Genomic DNA, 25,571 nt, shown 5'->3' on the forward strand with positions numbered 1-25,571 from the left:
CTGTTTTAATTCATGGATGCACCACAGACAAGGCCAAATTTTGTTACATCTCTCACGGTCATTGATCTTCACAGCTAAATCAGTGAAGAATCTACCACCTTGTGACTGCGTTGTAGCCATGGGTAGGGCTGAACTGGGCAAGGACAGATTTCCTGGCTAAAGAGGATATTAGTGAAAAGATAGCTTTTTCCAATCATCTGGGAATAACTTGGTCATAATTACAAGTGCTAACTTTTGGTTCCAAATTTATTTAATGTTTAAATATCTGCAAAATAATTTATTTATTATTTCAATTTAAATTCCTCAGCTCTTGCATTGAATTAGTCTAATAATAAAATCATCACAGCTCTCCAGTATTTCAGCGTCTCGCCACTAATATTACAGCCCTTAACTTTTATTAGTTTTCCAATCCATTGCAATTATTCACAAGAACAACATTTTGAAGGCGACAAATGGCTATTAATTTTCAAAGATCTATGAAAGACGATGGCTCATTTCATGATAACTGAATGCCCTTGAACTAGATACACCTTTGCACAGTATTTGATGGAATTGGTTTTAGTGTGGCAACGGGGTGACTTCTTAGAATGGGTTAAATTTGTGCTCATAGTTTAAGGACTGTGTGTAATTTTACACCATTGTAATTCAAACTGATTTTCTACCTGATTTCTTCATGGCTTTTAGTAATAGAGAAACAATGGAAGCCCTTTGCTTTTACTCACCTAAATGCACTTACTCATTTGTACATGTAATAACACGAGTGACATATAGGATGCCAAAATCTGATGTGTGAAAGAAATATATGTGGCAGAGAGGCTAAGGACACTGTAAAATACAAAATATGGAGTTAAAACTGTACTCAGTAGAAAATACAATATCAAAACTTTACTCATTTGAAAACTCAAGACATTCATCAAGAGTGTGGTTAAGTCACTGAATTCTGGGTGACACTATTTCATCGAGTTGTGAGGATAACTGTGTTGCTAGCGTGGGTTTGGTAAGCTGCCCTTGCATTGAACACCGGCCCAGAGTAGTGGCTGCACCTTAGTAACTGCATGACACACTAAACTGGAACTTCTGGTTTGTTGTACAGTACTTTGGAACGGTTTCCATGCACAACCTGACTAAGTACCTTTTACTTAGTGATAAACCCTCCTAGAACTTGGGTGCATTTGAAAAGTGAATGCATTCTCACATTTAAAATTACAAATACTTTGGCAAGGAGCAAGTGCAGATAGACATGAAATACCCAACATATAACACAGGAACAGAAACACATGGAGATTAGCAGGAGACGGAACTAGAGTGCAAATTTTTAAGTGGCAATTATCAAATGTTGTAATGATTACCAATATGGTTCAGTTCTATGCTTTCTCCTTTCCTTCTCTCGCTTGGAGAGGGGGACACGCTTCCACAGCATGCTCCAGTCCCATGCTCCTCTAGCAAAACCATCTTCATCACCACCACCTTGTGGCGATATCGCATAAGTATTTCCATTTATGGCATCTATAAGTGGCACAGTACATGAGGTTCTGCAGCATTGGTAAGATCGTTGGTGGAGGCGGAAGGGGTGGGTGCAAGGATCCATGCGTCAACATATTATTGGAATTAAAGTGGGATGCAGCCGGTTACATGGGAAAAATAGAGAGATCATAGGTCTTAGAAATGCAATGGAAAACAACAATAAGTAAGTTCAACAATGATTACCGATAAGGCTCAGTTTTATGCATTCTTCTGGCCTTTTCACGACTGTTCAATGGTACACGCTTCCACAGCAAGCTCCAATCCCAGGCCCCTCTGGCAAAACCATCCTCATCCCCACCTTGCTGTGGCTCAATGGTAAAGTCATTACCATCTATGTAATCTATAAGGGGAACTGTACATGTAGTTCTGAAACAAATATTCAAGAACACAGTGTATACCAAAGATAGATAAACCAAGTTGGACCATCATATTTAACATCTAACTGCAAACATTTATAACAGAGATGTAAACAGAGTTGAAGTAAATTTAACTAGTGCTCGCATTTACTGGGCAAAAACACAATGTTACCTCAACATCATGGAAACAGAGGCATGTGTAAATAGCATAAATTGTCAGCCGTAGCTTGGCTACACCTGAGTCAGTGGGTTCCGAGTGGAAATCTCACTCCACTCTCAGCCAACATTTCCAGTGCAGTAGACAAGAGAGTGCAGATACTGTAATCTGGAGTCAAAAACAAAGCACTAGAGGAACTCAGCAGGTCAGGCAGCACCTGTGAAGGCAGAGGGATGGTTGACATTTTGGGATTGACAGGGTTTAAACCCGAAGTGTTGAGCATCCCTCTGCCTCCACAGGTACTGCCTGACCTGCTGAGTTCCTCTAACAGTTTTCATGCTTCGACAGTATTAAGAGAGTACTTCATTAAAAGAGAGGCTGCCTTTCCAATAAGATGTTAAATGAAGACTGTCTGTTCTCTCATGTACATAGAGCCTCTCTCTGTTCTTATGGTTATCTAATATTTGTTCTCTAACACTATCACAAAAGTAAATATCTAGTTAATAAAAATGGAGACCATTTGGTCCACTGGGTCCATTCTAGCTCCCTTCTAGCAGAAAGATCATGTCAATCCCACTTCTCTCCTTTACCCTGGTATATTTTTTTGCCCAAGTGGCCATCAATACCTCCGACTCTTTAAAAATTTAAATCTAGATACACAGCATGGTAACAGACCATTTCGGCCCAGAGTCTGTGGTGCCCAATTTATACCCAGTTAACCTATACTCCCGGTACATTTGGAACGGTGGGAAAACCTACGCAGACATGGGGAGAATGTACCAACACCTTACAGACAGCACAGCATTCGAACCCTGGTCCCGATCGCTAGCGCAGTAAAGGCATTGCGCTAACTGCTATGCCCACTGTGCCATATTAGAGATATTAGAGGTCATTTACGTTAACCACTTCACCCTCCAGCAATGCTTTGGGAGGAAACCAGAGCACGTGAACACACACGGACACAAGGAGAATTCGAAAGCTCCAGACAGACAGCATCTAAGTTAGAAATCAATGCTTTTTTTTGAATTAATCATCAGTATAAAATTTCCTGGCCCGCAAGAAAATTAATTTCTGGGTGTATGTGGTGTCATGTATGTACTCGGACAATAAATCTGAACTTTGAACTTACTGGATGTGTGAGGCAGATCACCAGCTGCAATGCATCCCTTCTGTTTGCATCGATTTGATGTGCGCTACATTTCTCTCAGCACATGTAGACAACCTATCCACTTGTGTTGCCACTTTCAAGGAGCTCCAGACTTGGACTCTAAGATGTACTAGTTCCTTATATCACAGCATTGACTGTATTTTGTGAAGAAGTAACTTGTTTGTAAGGAGCTTTGGGCAAAACATGCTGCAGAATTGCAAGCGGTTTTAAAAGTGATCTTGTGGAAGTCAGACAGATAACTTTACGTGACAATGTTCAAGTGCAGCAATCTTATTGGAAACTCAAAGGTGATGGTGCCTGTATCCCAGATGCGATGCTCATTCTACAAAGGCCATGAAATGCTTGGCTTAGTGATGCAGTTATTCATTAAACTATAAGGATTCCTACCCACCTGTAGCCTGAATACCAGCTAACTTCCACTAGATATTAGTATGATTATAAATAATTTTATCTGAAACATGCTCCATAACTCATGCCTTTTGAATTTTTCTCATTAAAAAGTCTTTCACAGGAACAAAATGCCCTTTAATTGCATGGCTTGCTATTTTTCCTTCCTCTTACAAAGTATAATGTTTAGAAAAGTCACAGATTAATACTGCATGTTTAATCTGGGCCAACGTGAGGTTTTGCGCTTTGGAAAGCCAAAGCAGAAAGTATTAAGAGGTAGGACTCTGAGGAGCCCAGAGGTAAAGAGGGATCTTGAGCTGCAAGTCCTTAGCTTTGTGAAAGTGGCCACACAAGTGGAGAAAGTGGTCAAGAAGGCATACAGGATATGTACCTTCATCGGTTGAGCATTCAATGTAAAAGGTGGGAAGTAATATTGAAGCTGCATAAAAATTTGGTTTGGGTACATATATATGTAGTTCTGGTTGCTGTACTACAGGAAGGATGTGGAGGCTTTGGAGAGGATAAATAAAAATTGCCTGATCAGCTATAAGGATAGGTTACACAAACTTGGATTATTTTCCTTGGGGCATTAGAGACTGAGGGCTAACCTGATGGCGTATATAACTTTATGAGAGGCATATATTCAGTAGTTATTTTATCGCCAGGGCTGGAAATGACAAATACTAGAGGATGTAGGTTTAAGGTGAGATGGGGAAAATTAAAAGGAAATTTATTTTCTGTACAAAGTGAAAGGAGGAAAGTGTAGGGGAGGCATCAGGGTTATGTTTTTTTTTTTACACAGAATGTGGGTGCCTGGAATACATTGCCAGGGGTGTTACTGGAGGCTGGGACAGTAGGGGATTTAAGAGACTCTTAGACATGTATGTGGTTATGAGCTAGTGAAGGTTTTTTTTTTGGTTGGTATATATGGGTTGGCACATTGTGGGCTGTAATATTCTGAGGCAAGTTTTAAGAAAAAATACACAGAGAGTGATAAGTGCCTGGAATGTGTAGCCAGGGGAGATGGTAGAAACAGATACAAATAGCAATGCTTAAGAGACTTTTCAGCAGACATGTGAACAGGCAGGGAATAGAGGGACATGGACCACATGCAAGCAGATGGGATTTGTTAGCAGAGGCCTGGTGGGCTGATGGACCTGTTCTTGTGCTGTAACAAAGAACAAATACTCTGGATTTACTATGGTAAAAGAAGATGGAGTCTGGTTGGTTTGGCTCATTTCTCTTTGGGTGGAACACGGAGGACAAGGTTTTATCAAGGTGTTCAACATGGCAGAGTGACCAAACTAGTAGAAGCAAATGGAAGTCATGATAAAATGGCAAACTTGACTGAATAATGGAAAGCAAATTAGAAAGGTTGAAGAGCTCTCAATGAGGAAAAAAAATGATTGTAATGGGGAGACTGGTAGGTAGACCAGAGGAAAGTGAGAGTGATGAGAATGCCAGAAAGAAAGGAGGGATAAGTGTTAAGATGCAAGAGAAATGGAGGTGTGAATGAGCCAGAACACCAATAGCAGAGGAGGGGAGAGAGGTGAGGGAAGAGAGAGGACCCCACATTGACAGGACCCATGTGGACACCTTTGAACATTATTCTGCTATCGTAGGATGATTTTAAAGGGTCTGTTTCCATGCCTTACGACACTATGAACACGTCTATGGTCCTTTAACAGGGTATCAACAAGGGGAAATGGAATTCAATCCAGAGAAGTGAGAGGTACTCCAATTGGAGAGACCAGCAAAGACGTAATAGACAGTAGGCCATTGGAAAGCATACAAGATTATCAATTGCAGGCATGGGTAGATAAATGGCAGATGGAACTTAATCTGGACAAGTGTGAAGTGTTACCCTTTGGGAGGTCAAGGGTAAAGGGAATGCATACAGCTACTGGCAGGGCTCTGAAAAGCATTGATGTGCAGGATGATTAGTGGAGGGGGGAGGGAAGGTTCATAGCTCACTGGAAGTAGATAGGGTGGTAAAAAAAAACAGTGTATGGTATGTTTGGCTTTTTTGAATGGGGCGTTGAGTATAAAAGTAAGGAAGTCATGTTGCAGCTATATAAAATTTTGGTTGGGCTGCATTTGGAATACCGTGCTTATTTCTGGCTGCACCATTATAGGAAGGATGTAGAGGATTTAGAAAGGGCACCGAAGAGGTTCACCAAGCGGTTGAGAGGGTGTGAGCTACGGGGAGAGATCGGAGAATACGAGGTGGAGGGGAGACCTATTAAGGGTTTATAAAATCATGAGAGGGCATTGGTAGAGTGGACGGTCAGAATCTCTTCCCCAGGGTCTCACACACGAGGACATGTTTAAGGTGAGGGGAAGAATATTTTGCACAGAAAGTGGTAATTACCTGGAATATAATGCTGGAAGCACTTGAGGCTTATAGACAGACAAAAAAAAAAACACAAAAGGGATGAAGAGATATTCATCAATAGCAAGTAGCAGATTTTTAGTTTGACTTGGCTATTATGATCAGCACAGATATCATGGACTGACGGGCCTAAGATATCATGGACCGAAGGGCCTAAGATATCATGGACCTAAGGGCCTAAGATATCATGGACCGACGGGGCTAAGATATCATGGACCTAAGGGCCTAAGATATCATGGACCTAAGGGCCTAAGATATCATGGACCTAAGGGCCTAAGAAATCATGGACCTAAGGGCCTAAGATATCATGGACTGAAGGGCCTAAGATATCATGGACCTAAGGGCCTAAGATATCATGGACCTAAGATATAAGGGCCTAAGATATCATGGACTGAAGGGCCTAAGATATCATGGACCTAAGATATAAGGGCCTAAGATATCATGGACCTAAGGGCCTAAGATATCATGGACGTAAGGGCCTAAGATATCATGGACCTAAGGGCCTAAGATATCATGGACTGAAGGGCCTAAGATATCATGGACCTAAGATATCATGGACCTAAGGGTCTAAGTCTGTTCTGTACTATTATATATTCTAAGAACGGTGGAATTGTAGGTGCCAATCCAAGACAGGAAGATGTTGGTCAAACTGGATACTTTCCATTGTTCCTTTCCCAAAGGTATAAGCAATAGGGAATAAACAGTTGCCTTGTCAGTAATGCACACATGATGAAAATGAATTAAAACCCCCCACCTTCACTTCAAGAAAGGAAGTTTTGATGGGCCTGTGTAAAATACTGGTTCGGTCCTAAGTACTATGTTCAGTCCTAGTCATCACATTTCAGTAAAGACGCAAAGGACCTGAAGAACATCTGGGAAAGATTTACTTGAGTGGTTCCACATATCAGGAATCTAAACCACAATGTTAAACTGGAGACCATGCGGATGTTCTCAATGTTGCAAAGAAGCTTGAGAGGAAATGTGAAAGACAAGTCCCAAATCTTAACTAGGAATGGGAAATGTCAGAAAAAAATGGTACCTCATAGCAGATGGAGAAACAGATTTAACAGGCAAAAGATACAGGGAACAGTGAAGAAAAATATTTTTTTTATGCCCTGAGGGAATTAAATTGGCAATTGGAAAAAATAATTTGCAGGGCTACAGGCAAGACCTAGAAATGGGACATATTAAATTGTTCAAAGGAGCAGACATGGTCTTGATAGGCCCAATGTGCTCCTTTCTGTTGTTCAATGATACAATATTAATAGCATTTTGCATTCAGGCTGGTTACTGCTTTGGATAACCAGTAATAAATGTTGCTGGAAAGTAATTGAGACTTTAGTCATCGTGCATGTACCCTTCATAATGTTTGGGACATTATTTCCCTATGCTCTATAGTTTAAAACTTGCAATCAAACAATTCACATGTAATTAAAGTGCACATTCCAGAATTTATTCAAGATTATTTCTGTAAATTTTGTTCCGACTGTGTAAAAATTACATTACTTTTTATACATAATCCCCTCATTTCAGGGCACCATAATGTTTGGGACATTTGGCTTCACAGGTGTTAGTGAGTACTAAGGTATGTTCATTTACTTCATTCGTGCAGGTTTACGAGAGCTAGGCTTACTTCTAAACTTTTGATCTCATCTCGAGTCTGTAGTTGCCATTTCTTAACATGAGGACCAGAGTTGTGCTTAATGAAAGTTAAAGAAGTAATTATGAGGTTCCAAAACAAGAATAAAACAGAAAGAGACATCACCCAATCCTTAGGGTTATCAAAACTAACTGTTTGGAACATCATTAAGAAGAGCACACTGGTGAGCTCAGTAATCGCAAAGGGACTGGCATTCCAAGGAAGACCTCCGCAGCCTTTGACAGAAGAATTCTCATCATAATGAAGAAAAATCCTCAGATGTATGTCCGACAGATCAGCAACACTCTTCAGGAGGCAATTGTGGATATGTCAATGACAGAAATACAGAGGCAAAACACTGCAAGATGAAAAGCATGTTAAAAGTGGTTATGCTTTGGATCTACACTTTGCTCTTGTCAACGCTCTGATACAGGTTAATCTTGGCCTTAACTGTCCACAAGACCTTTTTCCAGAATTCTGAAGGCTCTTTTTAATACTTCTCGGCAAACTGTCATCTGGCCATCTTTCTCTGTGGCTAACTAGTGGTTTGCATCTTGCAGTGCAGCCTCTGTATTTCTGTTCACGAAGCCTTCTGCAGAAAGCATTCTTTGACATATGCACACATGGCTCCTAAAGAGTGTTTTTGATCTGTCAGTCATATGTTTGTGGGGATTTTTCTTCATTATGAGAATTCTTTTGCCATAGGCAATGGACGTCTTCCTTGGAATACCCGTCCTCTTTGTGATTACTGAGCTCACCAGCACGCTCTATTTTTTTTAAGTAGAACAGGAAAATCTGTACAAAATTTGACTACTTTAATATACATACAATTGCTAAGTAAAAATACAATGCTGGAGAAACTCAGCAGGTAAAATGGTGTCCTTTATATGGCAAAGGTAAAAATACATAACTGACGTTTTGAGCTTGAGCCCTTCATAAGGTATGGAAAAATGTCGGCAGGCGCACAAGCAAAGAGTAAGGGGAGGGGGGGGAGAGGTGTGGTCTCAAAAGCAGGAAGTGATAGGTGGAGGGAGGGGATAGCAGTGATCAAGGGGAGGAGGGATGGCTAGGTGAATGGAGGGGGAAAGGAGGGAGAACTAGAAAGGGGGAGGAGAGGAGGAAGAGGAGAACAGGTTAGCAGAAACTGGAAATGTTGATGTTAATACCATCTGATTGGAGAGTGCCCAGACAGAAAATCAGGTGTTGTTCCTCCAATTTGTGGGTGGTCTTGGTGGGATAGTACATAAGGCCATGGACAGACATGCGAGTATGGGAGTGTGACACAGAACTGAAATGGTCGGCTACTGGGAGGTCTCTGACAATGTAGCGGATGGAGTGAAGGTGTACAGCAAAGTGATCTCCCAATCTGCGCCCAGTCTTACCGATGTAGAGAAGACCACAAAAGGAGCACTGGATGCAGTACATCAGTCCGTCAGATACACTCTCCAGTCAGATGGCATGAATATTGACTGCTCTCCTCTTCCCCCTCCCTCAGTTCTCCTCTCTCCCTTCCCCCTCCATTCACCTAGCCATCCCTCCTCCCCTTAATCGCTGCCGTCCACTCCCTCCCTTCTCCACCTATCACCTCCTGCCTTTGCGACCACCCCTTCCCCCCTTTATTCTTTCACTTGGACACTTTTCCAAGCCCGAAACGTCGGTGATGTATTTTTATCTTTGCTATATGAAGGACATTGCTTGACCTGCTGAGTTTCTCCAGCTTTGTGCCTTTTTTCTTAATGATGTTCCAAACAGTTGATTTTGGTAACCCTCAGGTTTGGGCAACTTCTCTTACTTGTCAGCTTGTTTGTCAGCCTCTTAATAGCTTCTTTGGCTTTCATTGGTACAACTCTGGTTCTCATGTCGAAAAATAGAAACTACAGACTCCAAAGGTGGTCAAAAACTTAGAAGCAAAGGATATGCAATAAATTACTAAATTTGACTACTTTAATATACATACAATTGCTATGTCCCAAATATTATGGTGCCCTGAAATGAGGGGACTGTGTATAAAAAGAGCTGTAATTTCTACAAGGTCCAACCTAAATGTGCACAAATGCCCTTGAATACAATCAGGAATGTGCACCTTAATTACACGGGAATTGTCTGATTGCAAATTTAAAACTGTGGAACACAGGAGCTAATCAAGGAAAAAAGTGTCTTGGTCCCAAACATTATGTGCTTATCACTTCAAACTAAATGCATTGACAAACTGTATCCACGAATCACTCAAGTGATTTTGTGCAATAATAAAATGAAACATATTTTCAAATGATACCAATAAATATCCCAAGATGAAGTTCAGCCTTTATTGGTTATCCGCAACTGCCCTTGAGAAGATGATGGTCTGATAACTTAATCAACTGCTGCAATCTGTGGGCTGCTCTTAATTAGAGAGCTCCTGGACCTTAAATCAATACAAATTTAATTGAAATATTCACCCAAATATGTTATATTGCAAAATGTTCTCTCCATGTGCTCTTTAAGTTGTGCTGGAATGAACAGTGTTGCAAACAGTTCTAATAGCTTCTCTCACAATAATACTAGACGTAATTTCACTCATTGGAAAACGAATGTTTGGCGTATTGGATGGGGAGTTAATTCTGAATTTTACTTGGGTTGAGCCTAAATAAATGTTCAGGTTCTGAATTCTTATCTATCATTGGAGATGCACTAAATCCAATCACATTCTTGATTTAGGCCTTGCATTCTTTGTCATCTCTGACCCGTTCTTGTTGCCTTATATTTATGCAGCTAGTACAATTTAGTCTTTTTTAATTCAATAAAGTTCACAAGTACCTGTTTGGCTGCAGCAAGCAAGAATTTGGTGCATGTGTACACTGTATGATGTACAATAAACTCATTAGAACTATGAATTAAGTTCCTGATCAACGCTGAATCCCAAAATTCTGCTGGGGAAAACTGATAATCCCACTGAACATCAAAAGAAGATGATTAAATTGTTAAAGGATGGTCCTTTCCAGATTTTACAAGTTATCACAAAGGCTCTTTGAACTGGTACAAAATTAAACACATAACCAGAAGCTGTACAGTGGTCACATTATATACATCATCATGCAGGAATTCAAATAATGCTGAGCTTCTGTGAATTCCATGCCGGGAAAACACAGAAGCCATTTGTGCATAGCTGTCTCCTCAGATGTAGCCCTGGCTCAAAGCAGTTTCTTTAGAGAGTTGAAGGGAATAATCCAGACAGATTTATTGTCATCTGATTGTATAAGTACAACCCAACGATGCAAAACACTTACAACCGGACATAATACAAGTACAGACAAATAATATTCATTGATACAAATAAATAAATATTGTTTCATGAACATGAGAGTTTTAGATGGCTAGTGTGAGCAGTTCATTTGGTCGTTCAGCGTTCTCACTGCCAGTGGGAAGAAGCTGTTCCTCAGCCTAGAGGTACTGGGTCTGATAGTCCTGTATCTCTTTGCCAACATGAGCAGCTGAAAGACGCTGTGTGCAGGGTGGAAGTGGACCTCAATGAGTTTGTGTGCCTTCTTCAGATCACAACCTTGGTAGATCACATTGACAAGGGGGGGACTGAACCTCTCTGCCGTTCTTATGCTCCTGTGGATTGACCTCCAATCTACATCTCTATAGCAACTGTACCACAATGTGATGCAGCCGGCCAGGATGCTCTCACAATACAGCTCCTATAGAAGGTTGAATAATGGTGGCCAGTAGCCTTGCCTGCTTGTCTTCTCAGGAAGTGCAGCTCCTGTTGCGCCTTCCTGACAAATGAGGAGATGTTGAGTATCCATAAGAGGTCACCAGTTGGGTGAACTCCAAAGAACTTGGTGGTCTCCACTCTCTCTTCTCTAGAGCTGTTTATGTATGCTGGAAGGAGGTCATTCCTGATCATCTCCTTCGTCTTGTCCACCTCGAGACTCTGGATGTTACTCTCGCACTCTTTCGTGAGATTTTTAAGATGATAATTGGGACAAGGAAAGAAATTCCAACCTTTCTTCAAAGTGTCACAGTATTTTCAGCGTTGCTCTTTTTCTTCTAATTCAGGGGTGTCAAACTCAAATTCACAGAGGGCCAAAATTAAAAACTTGGACTAAGTCATGGGCCAAACTAAGTATTTATTGAAAATTTTCAACAACATCTGCATGTTTTCTCTTCTTTCAACATATGTAATGTTAAACTTTTTCTTCTTAAAATAAATGTTTAATAATAGTTTTGGTTAAACTCTTTCCAGAAGAAGCATCAACAAATGAGAAATAAAATATTCTTCCACCAGCGTTGTCTCCGCTCCATCCTCAACATCCATTGGAGCGCTTACATCCCTAATGTCGAAGTACTCGAGATGGCAGAGGTCGACAGCATCGAGTCCACGCTGCTGAAGATCCAGCTGCGCTGGATGGGTCACGTCTCCAGAATGGAGGACCATCGCCTTCCCAAGATCGTGTTATATGGCGAGCTCTCCACTGGCCACCGTGACAGAGGTGCACCAAAGAAAAGGTACAAGGACTGCCTAAAGAAATCTCTTGGTGCCTGCCACATTGACCACCGCCAGTGGGCTGATAACGCCTCAAACCGTGCATCTTGGCGCCTCACAGTTTGGCGGGCAGCAACCTCCTTTGAAGAAGACCGCAGAGCCCACCTCACTGACAAAAGGCAAAGGAGGAAAAACCCAACACCCAACCCCAACCAACCAATTTTCCCCTGCAACCGCTGCAATCATGTCTGCCTGTCCCGCATCGGACTTGTCAGCCACAAACGAGCCTGCAGCTGACGTGGACTTTTTACCCCCTCCATAAATCTTCGTCCGCGAAGCCAAGCCAAAGAAGAAAGAAAGAAGAAATGTATTTTTTTTTCACAAGTCAACAGATCAAAAAAATAACAACTTGCTTCAATGAAAATCCAGTCTTTTAACTATGAACAGTCCAAAGTTAACCAAAGAAAATATGAATCCAAGCTTAGCTTGCTACACTGTGATTTACTCTGATGCACCTGGGTCTAAACCAGATACTTGGCATCTCTTCTTAGATGCAAGTTCATCAAACTCTGGGGTCAGAGTTTGCCTCCCACCTGTCTTGAAAGGTCCCGTTTTCTGTCTTTGGTTTGGCCATTTTTTGTAAAGGGTTTATTACATGTGAGTTCGGCGACAGGTCGCAGATGCTAATAAAAGTAAAGAGAGGGGGTGGGGGCGATTAGCGGGCTGACGGGCCGGCGCCAATGCATTTGCAAAGCATTCTGGGATTTGTAGTATTAGCTGTGCATGCGCTATACTGGCGCGGTGGCCAGCGGGCCAGCTCTAATACATATTTGATATGATCTTGCGGGCCAAATATAATTATATCACGGGCCAAATTTGGCCCGCGAGCCTGAGTTTGACATGTGTGTTCTAATTCTATTTAACACTCATAAAGATTCTTGCCATTGCATTGAAGAACTTTCAGTGTTGATGCTGATCTATCATCCAGTCAAAGGAAGAGCATATGTTTATATTTCCCATTTGCTTTTCCACAAAACACATGTCAGGAACATAAAGGGATACTCTCCACATGCCTGGACCAAGTGAAGTTCCAATAACAATCCAGAAGCTTGATTATCCAGGGCAAAGTAGCCTGTTAAAACTTCATCCCTTTCAGAAGTCTAAATGTTCATTCCCCCATCTACTGGAGCACTGTAACTGCACTAGATTAGGTCGGAAGTAGGCCCTTGGGAACACTGAAACATGGAAGTCTACAGTCGCTGTGATTGTAGTAAAAAGCACAGAAATGCTGGAGGAACCTAGCAGGCCTCGCAGCATCCATAGGAGGTAAATACAAAGGAAGGCGATTAAATTGTAAAATTGTCAGCCTCTTAATAGCTTCTTTGGCTTTCATTGGCACAACTCTGCTTCTCGTGTCAAAAAATAGAGCCTGAGCTCTTTCTCGAGGAAGGACTCAAGCATGAAACATCGGTATATATCTTTACCTCCTATGAACTCTGCGAGACCTGTTGAGTTCTTCCAGCATTTCTGTGTTTTTACTTGGGAATACTATTGCCTGCAATGTCACTGGGTCTAAATCCTGAAATTTAACAGCACTGTGGGGACATCTTCATCAGAAGAACTGCAGTGATTCGGAAAGAGGACTCACCACCACTGTCAAAAGGTAGTTAGGAATAGACAATAGATGGCGGCCTGTTCAGTGATGACTGCAATTAGAAAATGAATAATTTTTTTAAAAGGAGATGCGAACTTGTAATATCCCACTTGAATAAATTAAATCACCAAATTAGTTAGCTGCTAAAAGTCGACATGATTTTTCTAATAAATGACTCCAATCTTCTTGAATTAGACTTGAAGTGAAACAGCTTGCCTTACCTGTCTGCAGAAATGGGAGCTATAAGTGGGGCATACCAGTTAGGTCCAACTTCACAATGAGCATCAAGATATATCAACACCTGGTAATTTAAGGAAGAAATGTTTTTATAACAGATGCTGTGACTGATCCCAGAATAGTATAAACATATTTTTAGGAGATATGTTACTTATTCACAATCATTCAATTCACATCACTCAGGTGGAAGAAGGTAGAAGCAACACATTAAAGGTGCTGAGAATCTTGTAACGTAAAAACAACAATGAATTATCCCAACCAATCCTGATTGGTGTACATGCTCCATATGAATACCCTCCCTCCTCCAAAACCCCTTCAGCTCCTTTTCCTTCACATACCTCTCCATTCTAATCCCTTTCTTCTCAAAATGAATGTGCAGCCCAAAAATAGGCTGCTCTGCTTAGGACGTCCTTATTAAAGCACCACTATTTATTCTCCTTCATAAGCTTATTTACTCTCCAATTAAATTTATCCATTTTTTTCTCTTCAACTAAACTCCACATTCTTATCACTCTCTGGGCAGAGAAGCTTCTTCTGGGTTTGGTTTCCCTATAGGATTTATTACAGTAATTTTTTTTTTGAGATCCATAACGGTAACAGGCTCTTCCAACCCACGAACCTGTGCCACCCTAATAGACCCATGTGACCAATTAACCTACTAACCCCGTATGCTTTTGAAACATGGGGGGCGAGTCCCTTGCGATTATGTAGGGATTGTACTAATTCCTTGCGGACAATGGCAGATTCGAATAGAGTCATGAGGACTGTAATAGAACTGTGCTATCTTTTTCACTAAATGCACCACCAAAGGTGCGCCATTTATCTCTATCTTATATTAATGGTCCAGCTTTCGATTCCCCCCCAAATGGACAAAGCTGTGTTATAAGAGGGATGTAAAAACTATTTTGTAATTTAAGTAATTTCATATTTCCCTGAGTAAAGACGCCAGGCCTCTTCAATCTTCCTATATTAGGTGTAGCCTCTCATTTCTGCTAGTATCCTGCAAATCTTTTTGATACATTTTCTCCAGCATTGTGTTGTGTAATCAAGCTTATTTTTAATTTTATTGTAACCTCTTTATTTTGCAATTCTCTATTTTAGAAATTAACCTAGATTTTGCCTGTGATTTTAAAATCCCGACACAAATTCCAACTCTCTTATGAAAGAGGTTTTTCCATCTCATATTCTAAAACATCTCCGTCGGGCACACAAAACTCAAAACGGTCAACCAGTTTACCTATCTCGGCTGCACCATTTCATCAGATGCAAGGATCGACAATGAGATAGACAACAGACTCGCCAAGGCAAATAGCGCCTTTGGAAGACTACACAAAAGAGTCTGGAAAAACAACCAACTGAAAAACCTCACAAAGATAAGCGTATACAGAGCCGTTGTCATACCCACACTCCTGTTCGGCTCTGAATCATGGGTCCTTTACCGGCATCACCTACGGCTCCTAGAATGCTTCCACCAGCGTTGTCTCCGCTCCATCCTCAACATCCATTGGAGCGCTTTCATCCCTAACGTCGAAGTACTCGAGATGGCAGAGGTCGACAGCATCGAGTCCACGCTGCTGAAGATCCAGCTGCGCTGGGTGGGTCACGTCTCCAGAATGGAGGACCATCGCCTTCCCAAGATCGTGTTATATGGCGAGCTCTCCACTGGCCACCGTTGCAGAGGTGCACCAAAGAAAAGGTACAAGGACTGCCTAAAGAAATCTCTTGGTGTCTGCCACATTGACCACCGCCAGTGGGCTGATATCACCTCAAACCGTGCATCTCGGCGCCTCACAGTTTGGCGGGCAGCAACCTCCTTTGAAGAAGACCGCAGAGCCCACCTCACTGACAAAAGGCAAAGGAGGAAAAACCCAACACCCAACCCCAACCAACCAATTTTCCCCTGCAACCGCTGTAACCGTGTCTGCCTGTCCCGCATCGGACTTGTCAGCCACAAACGAGCCTGCAGCTGACGTGGACTTTTTTACCCCCTCCATAAATCTTCGTCCGCGAAGCCAAGCCAAAGAAGAAATTCTAAAACTCTACTCTTCAACCTTTTATCAAAAGTTCCTTGTCTGTGTTCAGTCAATTAATAGAAATAATTTATTTCCAAATTCAACCATTCTTCAGTAATTAACAATACCTGGAGAGTCATGACTTAATCAAACATTACAGCAATAACTAGTATTTTTCCAATTCATTACTTCGACAGGTGCACTGTGGAAAATTTACTGACTGGCTGCTGAATACCTATATTGTGCCCTGGATTGGAAACTCAAGCATCCAGAAATGCAGAAGGTTGAAGAAAGTGGCAAATCTAGCCAGATCCATCAAGGGCATTGACTTCCCATCTACTGAAAATATCTATTTGAGAACTTGCCTTCAGAACGCAGCCAACTGTGTGCAGTTTTGGGCCCCTTATCTTAGAAGGGATGTAATAATGTTGGAGAGAGTACAGAGAAGACTTACCAGGATGATTCCTGGAATGCAAGGGCTAACATATAAGGAACATTTAGTGGCTCTTGGACTGTATTCATTGGAGTATAGAAGAATGAGAGGGAATCTCACAGAAACATTTTGAAAGCTAAAAGGATTGGAAAGGGTAGATGTGAATAAGATGTTTCCCTTGGTGAATGAATCCAGGACAAGAGGGCACAATCTTAGAATTAGAACGTACCCATTTAAATCAGAGATGAGAAGAAATTTCTTTAGACAGAAGGTCGTTATTTGTGGAATTAGTTGCCACATGTAGCAGTGGAGGCGCAATCATTGGGGGAGTTTAAGGAGGAGATTGATGGGTATCTAATTAATCAGGATATCAAAGGATATGGGGAAAAGGCCAGAACTTGGAACTAGATATGGGAACAGTTTAGCTTAGAGTGGATTTGCGGAGCAGACTCAATGGACGAAATGGTCTCCTTCTTTTCCTTTATCTTGTGAACATCATAAAGGATCCCTAGCATGGTCACAGTCACTTATTATTGCTCCCTATAGGTAGAGCTGCAGAAGCCTCGTCTAGGACTTCTACGTTCAAGAGCTGTTGGCTGAAAACTGTTCTTGAACATCCCAGTAGTACCCTAACTCTATCCATAAACCACTCCGGGAACACTAAAAGATCGGTCTCCATTACTCCGCACCCCCCCCCCCCCCCCGTCCCTTGCACCAACTGCAACTGTGAATATTTATTTATCTATCCTTTTATATTTATTATCCCTTTTTCTGTCTTGTTATACTGTCATAATTTAATTTATACTATCGAGGTTGTTGTATGTTGTATACTTGTTTGGCTGCAAGCAAGAATTAGTGTGCATCTGTGCACTGTACTTATGTACATGACAATAAATTCATAGTGACATCGATTTCAGCCTTTCTAATCTGCAATGATTTGAATTATCCAGAGCCACAGCTAGTCATCAACAGTAATTTGCAGGTGAATTTCTTCCTCTCATCTTTTACTCTCATTATCTTCATCATTAGGAACATAGGGACATAGGAAGTAGGAACAGGAGTCGGCCAAAAATGGCCCATCGAGCCTGCTCCACCATTCAATACGATCATGGCTGATCTAATTTATGACCTAACTCCACCTACCTGCCTTCTCCCCATATTAAGGGAGAACAACTGGCATTTATCCCAACATTGTAAAATTGTCCCACGCTTCTTCTCATGAATTCAGGACAGAAGTAGGCATATAAAAGATAGAGATGGGATGGAGAAGTTCAGAAATTGACAGAGATGAAGTACCAGGGGACTGAAGAAATTGCCCCCAAAGGAGGACAATTCAGGTTTCCAAAATACCGCCATCAGATCTTGCCCTATTTGTAGAGGCTGAACAAAGAACAAAAAGCGTTACCTATCATTGGGCGGATTCTCTCTCTTTCTTTGATTGGAGTTTAAACTTATAGTTTATTGTTTAACTGTTCCTGAGTGGCTTGATGTGATGAGAATGATGCTTTGTACACTGAGCTGTAGTTTGACTAGCTTGTGGGATAGCTGCCGCAGTTTGGCACATTCCCCAGATGCTAGTGAAGACAACACTATAGGGTTCACAGACTTCTTGTGCACCTCAGTTGATGAACTGTGGTCCACTTGGCATTATTCTCATTAATGTTTCTCAGAGTGGCTTGACAGAAAGGGGTGAGAGCGGATCTGGCAAGGTACAATGGAACCAAAGGTTAACAGATAAAATGTCAGCAGAATAATGGAGCAACGGACCCTGCATCGGAATTGGGAGTGTAGAGGAGAGAGAGCCAATATAAAGAGGTGAATGGGAATGGAGGGGTTGGGAGATAGTGGGTGGTAAGAAGTAGGTAGAGTCAACCAAGGAGAAAGAGGAAATAAAAAGCAGATGGATGGGGAGGGGAGGGTGGAGTAAATGGACTGGAAGATGTTAAGTGGAGACACAAAAAGCTACAGACAGTGGAAAGACGACAGGAAGATGGAACTGGAAGGGGGAGGGATAGGAGATACATAGGTTAACTGTATGGATAAGAGGTAGAAACTTCTGAGTTCCTCCAGAAGATTGGTTTTTGCTCCAGATTACAGCCTCTTGTGTCAGCAGAACACTGGGTTGTGTTTAGGGAAGAGATGGTTCAGGTATAGTTGAAGTGCATTTTGCTGAAGAGTGAATGACAAACAAACAAATTTAGAGCTCCATGCATAATGGAAGAGATACAAAGGCAAAAAACAAAAACAGAAATGTTGGAAAAACTCTGGTATGAAGGAACAACTGTGAAAACTGTGCTTTGGGTCAATGACCATTCCTTGAATTGGGGTAAGAGTGGAGCGTTTACAGTTTTGAAAGCAGAGATGGAGTAGGAGGGAGGCTTGGAGTGAAATGTACAATAAAAGGCTGCATGGAGGCCAGTTATGATAGATCAGGTAACAAGGCCCAGGAAAAGGGCATTTTTATAAACAATGTGAGAGGGGACATAAGAATGGTAATGGGAAACAATGAAAGAGCAGCCTGACCAAAGCTAGAAAATTTAATGTTCATTCCAGAAGTTCTAAAGTATAGAGGTGGAAGATAAGATTATTTCCATTGGCCTTACAATGGCAGTGCAGGAGGCCACAGACAGACAGATAGATTGGAAGGAGAATGGGATTGAGAATTAAAGTAGCATCAAACTCCAAGCTCAAGATTACCCCCGTGGACTGAGCACAGGTGTTCTGCAAAGCAATCAGCCAATCTGCCTTTGGTTTCTCCAATGAAGTGAAGGCCATATTGTGCACATTCTGTAGTGGTGATTAAATGTGTGGCTGAGAGGCAGAAGGATGGAAAAGGATCGTGACGGATTGCAGCAGGACATAAACGGGTTTATATAATGGGCAGATCCATGTCAAATGAAGTTTAATGCAGAGAAGAAGGAGATGCATTTTAGTAGCGAAGAATGAGATCTTATATGGAATAAAATATACTGTAATAAAAGTAGACAGACTTGAGGTGGGGGTGGGGGGGGGGAGGGGGTTGAGTGAGAAAGTGGTTATGAGGCATTCTTAATTCTGGACTTTATTAATTGAGTCACAGAGAATAAACCCATAGAAATCAAGCTCACTCTTCATAAAACAATAGTCCCATTTAGCCTGGAGTATTGTGTTCAATTTTGGTCCGAGGAAGGGCATCAAAGCTTGATGAGAATGGTTCCTAGGACAAAATGACTACAGTTGCAAGGATAAATTATAGAGGCTAAGACTGATTTTTTTTCAGAGAGTAAAGATCCAGACGAAATCTGATAGAAGTATGTAAATTGATGAGGGGTATGTACTGAGTGGATATTGAGAGGCTCTGCCTGTTGGTAGAGGTGGCAAGGACGAGAGTCTCTGCTGTAATCAGACTACTGAACAGACCTCTCATTGGTACTATGGCGTTGTTCCTTATTGTGCTACCCATTGAACTTTAGTATGGGTTGACTTGCCTGGATAGCATGCAAAATAAATGTCTTCCATTGTATCTTGGTGCACAGGACAATGAACAATTCAATTCAACTGGAAGATATAAAGACCAAAAGCAAAGAGAAAAGGAATTAACAGTAACATGGGGAAAAACATTTTAAAAATGCAGGGTGTTGTTGGAACTTGGAATGCACTACCTACATAAGAAAGTTGCAGACAACACAGAAGAGGCTTTTATGTGGAATTGGTAGAGAGCAGGTGTGGACATGATGGTGTAAATAGTCTCCCTCATCAACGCTGTAGCTATTCTAGGACACTTCACAGATAAACATATTGCTGTGGATAAGGATGGCAGATTTCATCTCCAAACGAGCATACGTGGACCAGATGGATTCTTATGACAATCCAGCAGTTTCATCCATTTCATTCAGATTTATTTAACAAACTGAATTTTAATTGGCTAGTTGCTCGAGTAGGATTAGAATAAAAGTCTTCCTTAATCCAGATCTTCAATTAATAGTTTGGAAACATATCCTTCTTCATAGTGTACAGATATAAATAAAGAAGAATCCATACTCTACCTGTCCGAGTGTTGCTTTTTGAGCACCAATGCTTCTTGCTTGAATTAAACCTTCTCTTCTTTCATTTCGAAATACCTTGACTAACCCATTCCATTGTTTCAAATACTCCTCTAATCTTTCTTTTAAATGTGCTGAAGATAAGGCAACAACAAAAGAACATGTTAAATTGCTTGTAGCCCAGGATATTCCCAACAGCATTTGAAAATAATGTCACACTTAAGAAAATTTCCAAAGTGCAGAGTTTAGGTGAATTTTCTGACGAAGCACGGTGCAATCAGATTTTTTTAATGGACTAAATGTAAAACCTCTAATATAGTGATTCTCAACCTGTTTCTTTCCACTCACATCCCACTTTAAGTAATCCCTATGCCATAAGTGCTCTGTGATTAGTAAGGGATTGCTTAAAGTGGTATGTGAGTGGGAAGGGAGGTTAAGATTCACTGCTCTAGACCCAATTGTTACTAAAATATTTTGCTTGAGAAAAATTGTCAATGGCCCATTTCCTTTGGAGTTATGAAACCATGCACATAACAAGTTAATTAAGTACAATTAAAACAGTGGTTTTCAAACTTTTTCTTTCCATGCACATACCACCTTAAGCAATCCCTTACTAATCACAGAGCACCTATGTCATAGGGGAATACTTAAAGTGGAAAGAAAAAGGTTGAGAATCACTGCTAATAGCTTCAAGTAGTGGAATCTGTAGGTGCTCTATGAGGACTGCCTGTCATTGGTTTCTTGATAAAAGTATTTAATTGTGCTGAAGCTGTTGGTAAGGATTTGAAAAAAGGATTTGGGAAAAATCTCAAAGCAAGGAAGGTGAGGAGCAGGGCTGAAATGTTCATTCTGTTCCTTTTGACACAAATTGACTTGCTGAGTATTTCCAGTGTACTTTGTTTTTATGTGTGGCAACACAAGAAGCACGTGGCACGGTATTAAAACCATAATGAATCGCAAGGCAACCTTTCGGAGCACTGATAATGACACTTCCCTTCCTGAAAGGCTGAACTACTTCTATGAACAGTTCGAAGTGGAGAACAAAACGATGCCAATATAAGCCCTGTCCTCTCCTGAAGAACAGGCACCCTCCATAGCTGCAGCTGAGGTGAGGAGGATCCTATCCAGGATGAGCCCCACAAAAAGCAGCAGGACTAGATAAAATACCTGGTTAGGTGCTGAGGGTCTGTGCAGACCAGCTGACTGAGGTCCAAGCGGGCATCTGCAATATCTCACCCCAGCAGTACATTGACTCTGCAGGATTCAGGGCAAGCACCATCAACCTGGTGCCCAAGAGAGTGTCAGTAGCTGGACTAAATGACCACTGTCCAGTGGTACTGACCTCCACGATCATGGAGTGCTTTGAGTGACAGGTAATGGAGCGCATCAAAGCATACCTACCACTGATATTGGACCCATTCCAGTTTGCCTATCAGCCAAATTGATCCACGGATGATGCAACAGCTCTGACCCTCCATTCCGTCCTTACCTACCTAGAGAACGATGCCTCATATGCCAGGCTGTTGTTCATCGACCTCAGCTCGGCACTTAACACAATCATACCTCAGTGGTGAATAAACTGTCCTTGCTGGGACACAGAACCCCTCTCTACAACTGAATCTTAGACTTCTTGATTGAAAGTCTACAGTCTGTCTGGGTTGGCAGCAAACTCTCAAGGTCCATCACACAGAGCACTTGCGCACCTCAGGAGTGTACTGCCAAGTTTACCTCCAATAAAGTCATCAAGTTTGCATATGACATTAACAGAGGGTGATTAAAACTGCTGAGAAGATCATTGGGGGTTCCCTTTCCTTGATCAAAGATATCTACAGGAAGTGGTGCTGAAAGAGGGCTCAGAAACTCATTAAGAACCCTTAAAATACTGTCTGTAGTACCTTTGAGACACTATCTTTAAAGAAGAGCATAAAAACAAAGATTGCCAGGCTGGGAAACAGCAGCTTCCTGCAGATGGTGAGACTGTGGAACAATCCCAGAAACCTGTAAATTATTTTTATATATATTTACTTTGGATCGCTATGTATATTGTGACAGTGTTTGTTTTTGGGAGATAAATTTGAAAAGGTTTGTTAGTGTAGGTCACATACAAACACTTTAAAACAGATTTTATTTAAAATACTGGAGCTCTGTTAATGATAGACATGTCGGCTCCACAGTCTTTGCAAGAGCTTTGGAGAACCCAAGAGACTTCACTAATGGATTGTTGTTTACAAAAGGCAACAGATGAAAGAGCATGTTGGACCCGTAGATTATCTGGAGCTGTTCTAAGAGGGTCATGTGGTTTTGCAAGTAGAGAGAGTCAAATAGGCTTTCTCTCTGTGTCAGAGAGAGAGAGAGAGAGAGAGAGAGAGAGAGCGAGAGCGAGAGAGAGATCACTTCTACAGTGTTACAGCCAGCAACAGCACAGCAGCTGGGACTGGAACAGGACAAGCTGGCAAGTTTGTGGAAAACCCCATGTGGAAAATGGTTGTAAGTGCTTGATTCAGCCTGGTCGAAGCCCTTGTGGTTCATGCAAGAGGAGAGGACTGGCTGTCTAATGCTTCACTTGGAATAAGTGAAACAAAAAGGAACTCTGTGGTGACCTGAAAGAAAGAGGTTATCATCTGAAGAACCCTGAAGGGGGCAAGTTTCATCAGCAAGACACTGAGGTGACTGGGTGTCCATCGTACAACAAATCTCTCTCTGAAAACTGACAAGAACCTTCCTAAGAGGTAACCATTTTCCTTTCAAGCACCAAAGCCTGGTGAACTTCATAAATGTTAAATTCTGTGCACAGTATAAGAATTGCCTGCAACCAGTGAACTTGGAGGAATGAGAAGTGAGATTGGACTGTGAACCAAAGAACTTTTCTGAACTTACGCACACATTACATACACATGCACTTAGAATTAGAAGGGGGTTAACTTAGGTTAAGTAAGTCAATAGTGATTAGTTAAAGTTTGATTCTATTTTCATGTTTAAAGATAATTAAAAGCAACTTTTGTTTAAGTAACCATTTGTCTTGGTGAATATCTATTGCTACTGGGTTTTGGGGTCCTCTAGGCTCGTAACATTATATTGTATGTTGTTTGAGAATAGAGTGTACTGTGTGCGTGTAACTATGGTCTGGAAATACACTGATTTGTTGGGTTGCATATGAATATGTACAATCATATGATAATAAACTTGAACTTTTCCAAAGAACAGGAGATTAATTTTTGAAATGATAGCTACCAAATGTGGAATGGATAATTAAAACATAACTAAAATCTCCAAGTTATTAGTCTAGGTCTTCAATTAATGGCATTAGTGAATTAATTACAACCTTCCAATCAGATCACTGAGAAACAAGAATGGGAGAGGGAGTGGGACAGAGAATCAAAGAGAGAGACAACTGGAAGCTCAGGGTTACTCTTGCACATTGAAGGAGGGTGGAAGGTTGTTCAGTAAAGCAGTCACCTAATCTGTATTTGGCTTCATGCTGACCTCTTGACAATGAACTGGCTGCTCAAATTCCCATGATACAAGTGGTCCCAAGGAGCAGGAATCCAGAGGCTGGTAATCAACATAACCAATGTTGACGTCTATAACATAGAGATGCTTTGATGTTTGTGAGCGATCCTTGTACTCAAAAATGGAGTACAGTCAAATGGGAACATTTTAAATTTCTATTGTTTTCTTGTCTTGCTGGGGTCTGTACTCCTTATTTTTTCTAGGGAGTTACAGATGACTCTTTTTTAAACACAGAAATGGCTGCTGTTCACCAGATGATGTAATTAGATGCATGTCTGGCATTGGGCAAACTTCAGATGTGCTAAGATGAATTAAACCTCCAAGAACCTGGGCCAATTTCCAGATGGCGGCTAAGCTGCTCCAAAATGCACACTCATAGGTTTTCCATTCCTCATCTTTCATGTGCAGAAATGAGCATTTCTGTGCAAATCATATGCAAAGTCGTCAATTGATTGGCCTAATTTTTAAATATCCTTAGTTTATACTTAATTTATGTTAAATTATATTTAGCAAACTAATGCTATTTTTTATTCACTTTAGTCGGGTGAATTGACAATATAAAAACCCATATGGTTATAATACAATTGAACTACATTTCAACCAGTTCACTAACTGAAAACAAGTGGATTATTAGCCCTATAGAGAGATGGTTATGCTTGGGATCCGGGAGGTTCTAATAACATTGAACATAACTAAAAAGAAATTTTAAAAAATTCGATCTATCCCAGGCTTGGGACTGTATCCAGTCCTAGGAACCACTTCAACTTAAAAGAAGTGGTCAGCGACTATGCTGCTTTTATTACTGCTTATCTTCTATCAGTGTGTGGACATCATGGGCCCTGTCAACATGCGTTGCCTATCCCTCATTGCCCATGAATTGCCGGGTCAGATTTCCTTCCCTGTAGGACTGGTAGTTTTGTGGCTACAGTTTCTTTTCAAGGCCGCTCTTATTTAAATTGATTGCCTGAATCTGGAAGTGGTGGGGTAGAAGGGTGTCTGGGTGTGTCTTGATATTGAAGTGGTGGGGTCGTGGTCGAGAGAGAACATATTTTACCATTAAGGTCGGTACTTTTCATTCAAAAAGTGCAGGAACCATTGAAAATCCCTCAGAGACAAGGAGTCAAATGCTGCATTTTTTTTTTGTCCCTACATGAGGAAATATTCCACATAAAAATAAATGGAAGATTGCAAAATGATGCCACCTTGTGGATTCCTTATTATTAAACAAAACAAATTTCAGTGTGGGCTATTGATTGTAGCTGGGAAACACATGGAAAGAGAGAATGAAAAAAGTGAGAAATCAAATGACTTTCGTTGATCATATTTTCTTACAGAACAGAAGGAGGGTTATCTGACTCAAAGGCAATGTCATCTTTCACATCATTTTGTTCACCCACTTACTTTTTTCTGGGATCTAATCTCTCCTTACAGGCAAAATACACAACTTATTCTTTTTCAACTCTCGTTTGTTGACCCATGTGCAAATTACACTGCTTCCTATCCAGGAAATTCGTGATACAGACTGTTGACTTGGAACCCACCCCCCTGCATTGTGGGCATTGTCTGCAACCATTAGCATACACTATTCATGCTAGGGTTCTGGAGCACTTTA

General features: G+C 41.2%; 1 protein-coding gene across 3 annotated transcripts in view; it reads right to left on the minus strand.

The window, feature by feature from the left end:
- Positions 1 to 25,571, minus strand: part of galnt7 (UDP-N-acetyl-alpha-D-galactosamine: polypeptide N-acetylgalactosaminyltransferase 7) — a 139,380-nt gene that overhangs the window by 23,828 nt on the left and 89,981 nt on the right. For 2 of the 3 annotated variants that reach the window (XM_069941309.1, XM_069941291.1), the window contains exons 4-6: positions 20,453 to 20,583; positions 13,967 to 14,046; positions 1,350 to 1,532 (exon numbers count right to left, since the gene is read on the minus strand). In XM_069941309.1, coding sequence (XP_069797410.1) covers positions 1,350 to 1,532; positions 13,967 to 14,046; positions 20,453 to 20,583 — 394 coding nt within the window. Of the gene's footprint in view, positions 1 to 1,349; positions 1,533 to 1,707; positions 1,891 to 13,966; positions 14,047 to 20,452; positions 20,584 to 25,571 lie in introns of all 3 variants that reach the window. The other variant, XM_069941300.1, reaches the window with a different exon arrangement.

The sequence above is a fragment of the Narcine bancroftii genome, chromosome 1 (genome assembly GCF_036971445.1).
Source record: "Narcine bancroftii isolate sNarBan1 chromosome 1, sNarBan1.hap1, whole genome shotgun sequence".
Lineage (NCBI taxonomy): Eukaryota > Metazoa > Chordata > Chondrichthyes > Torpediniformes > Narcinidae > Narcine > Narcine bancroftii.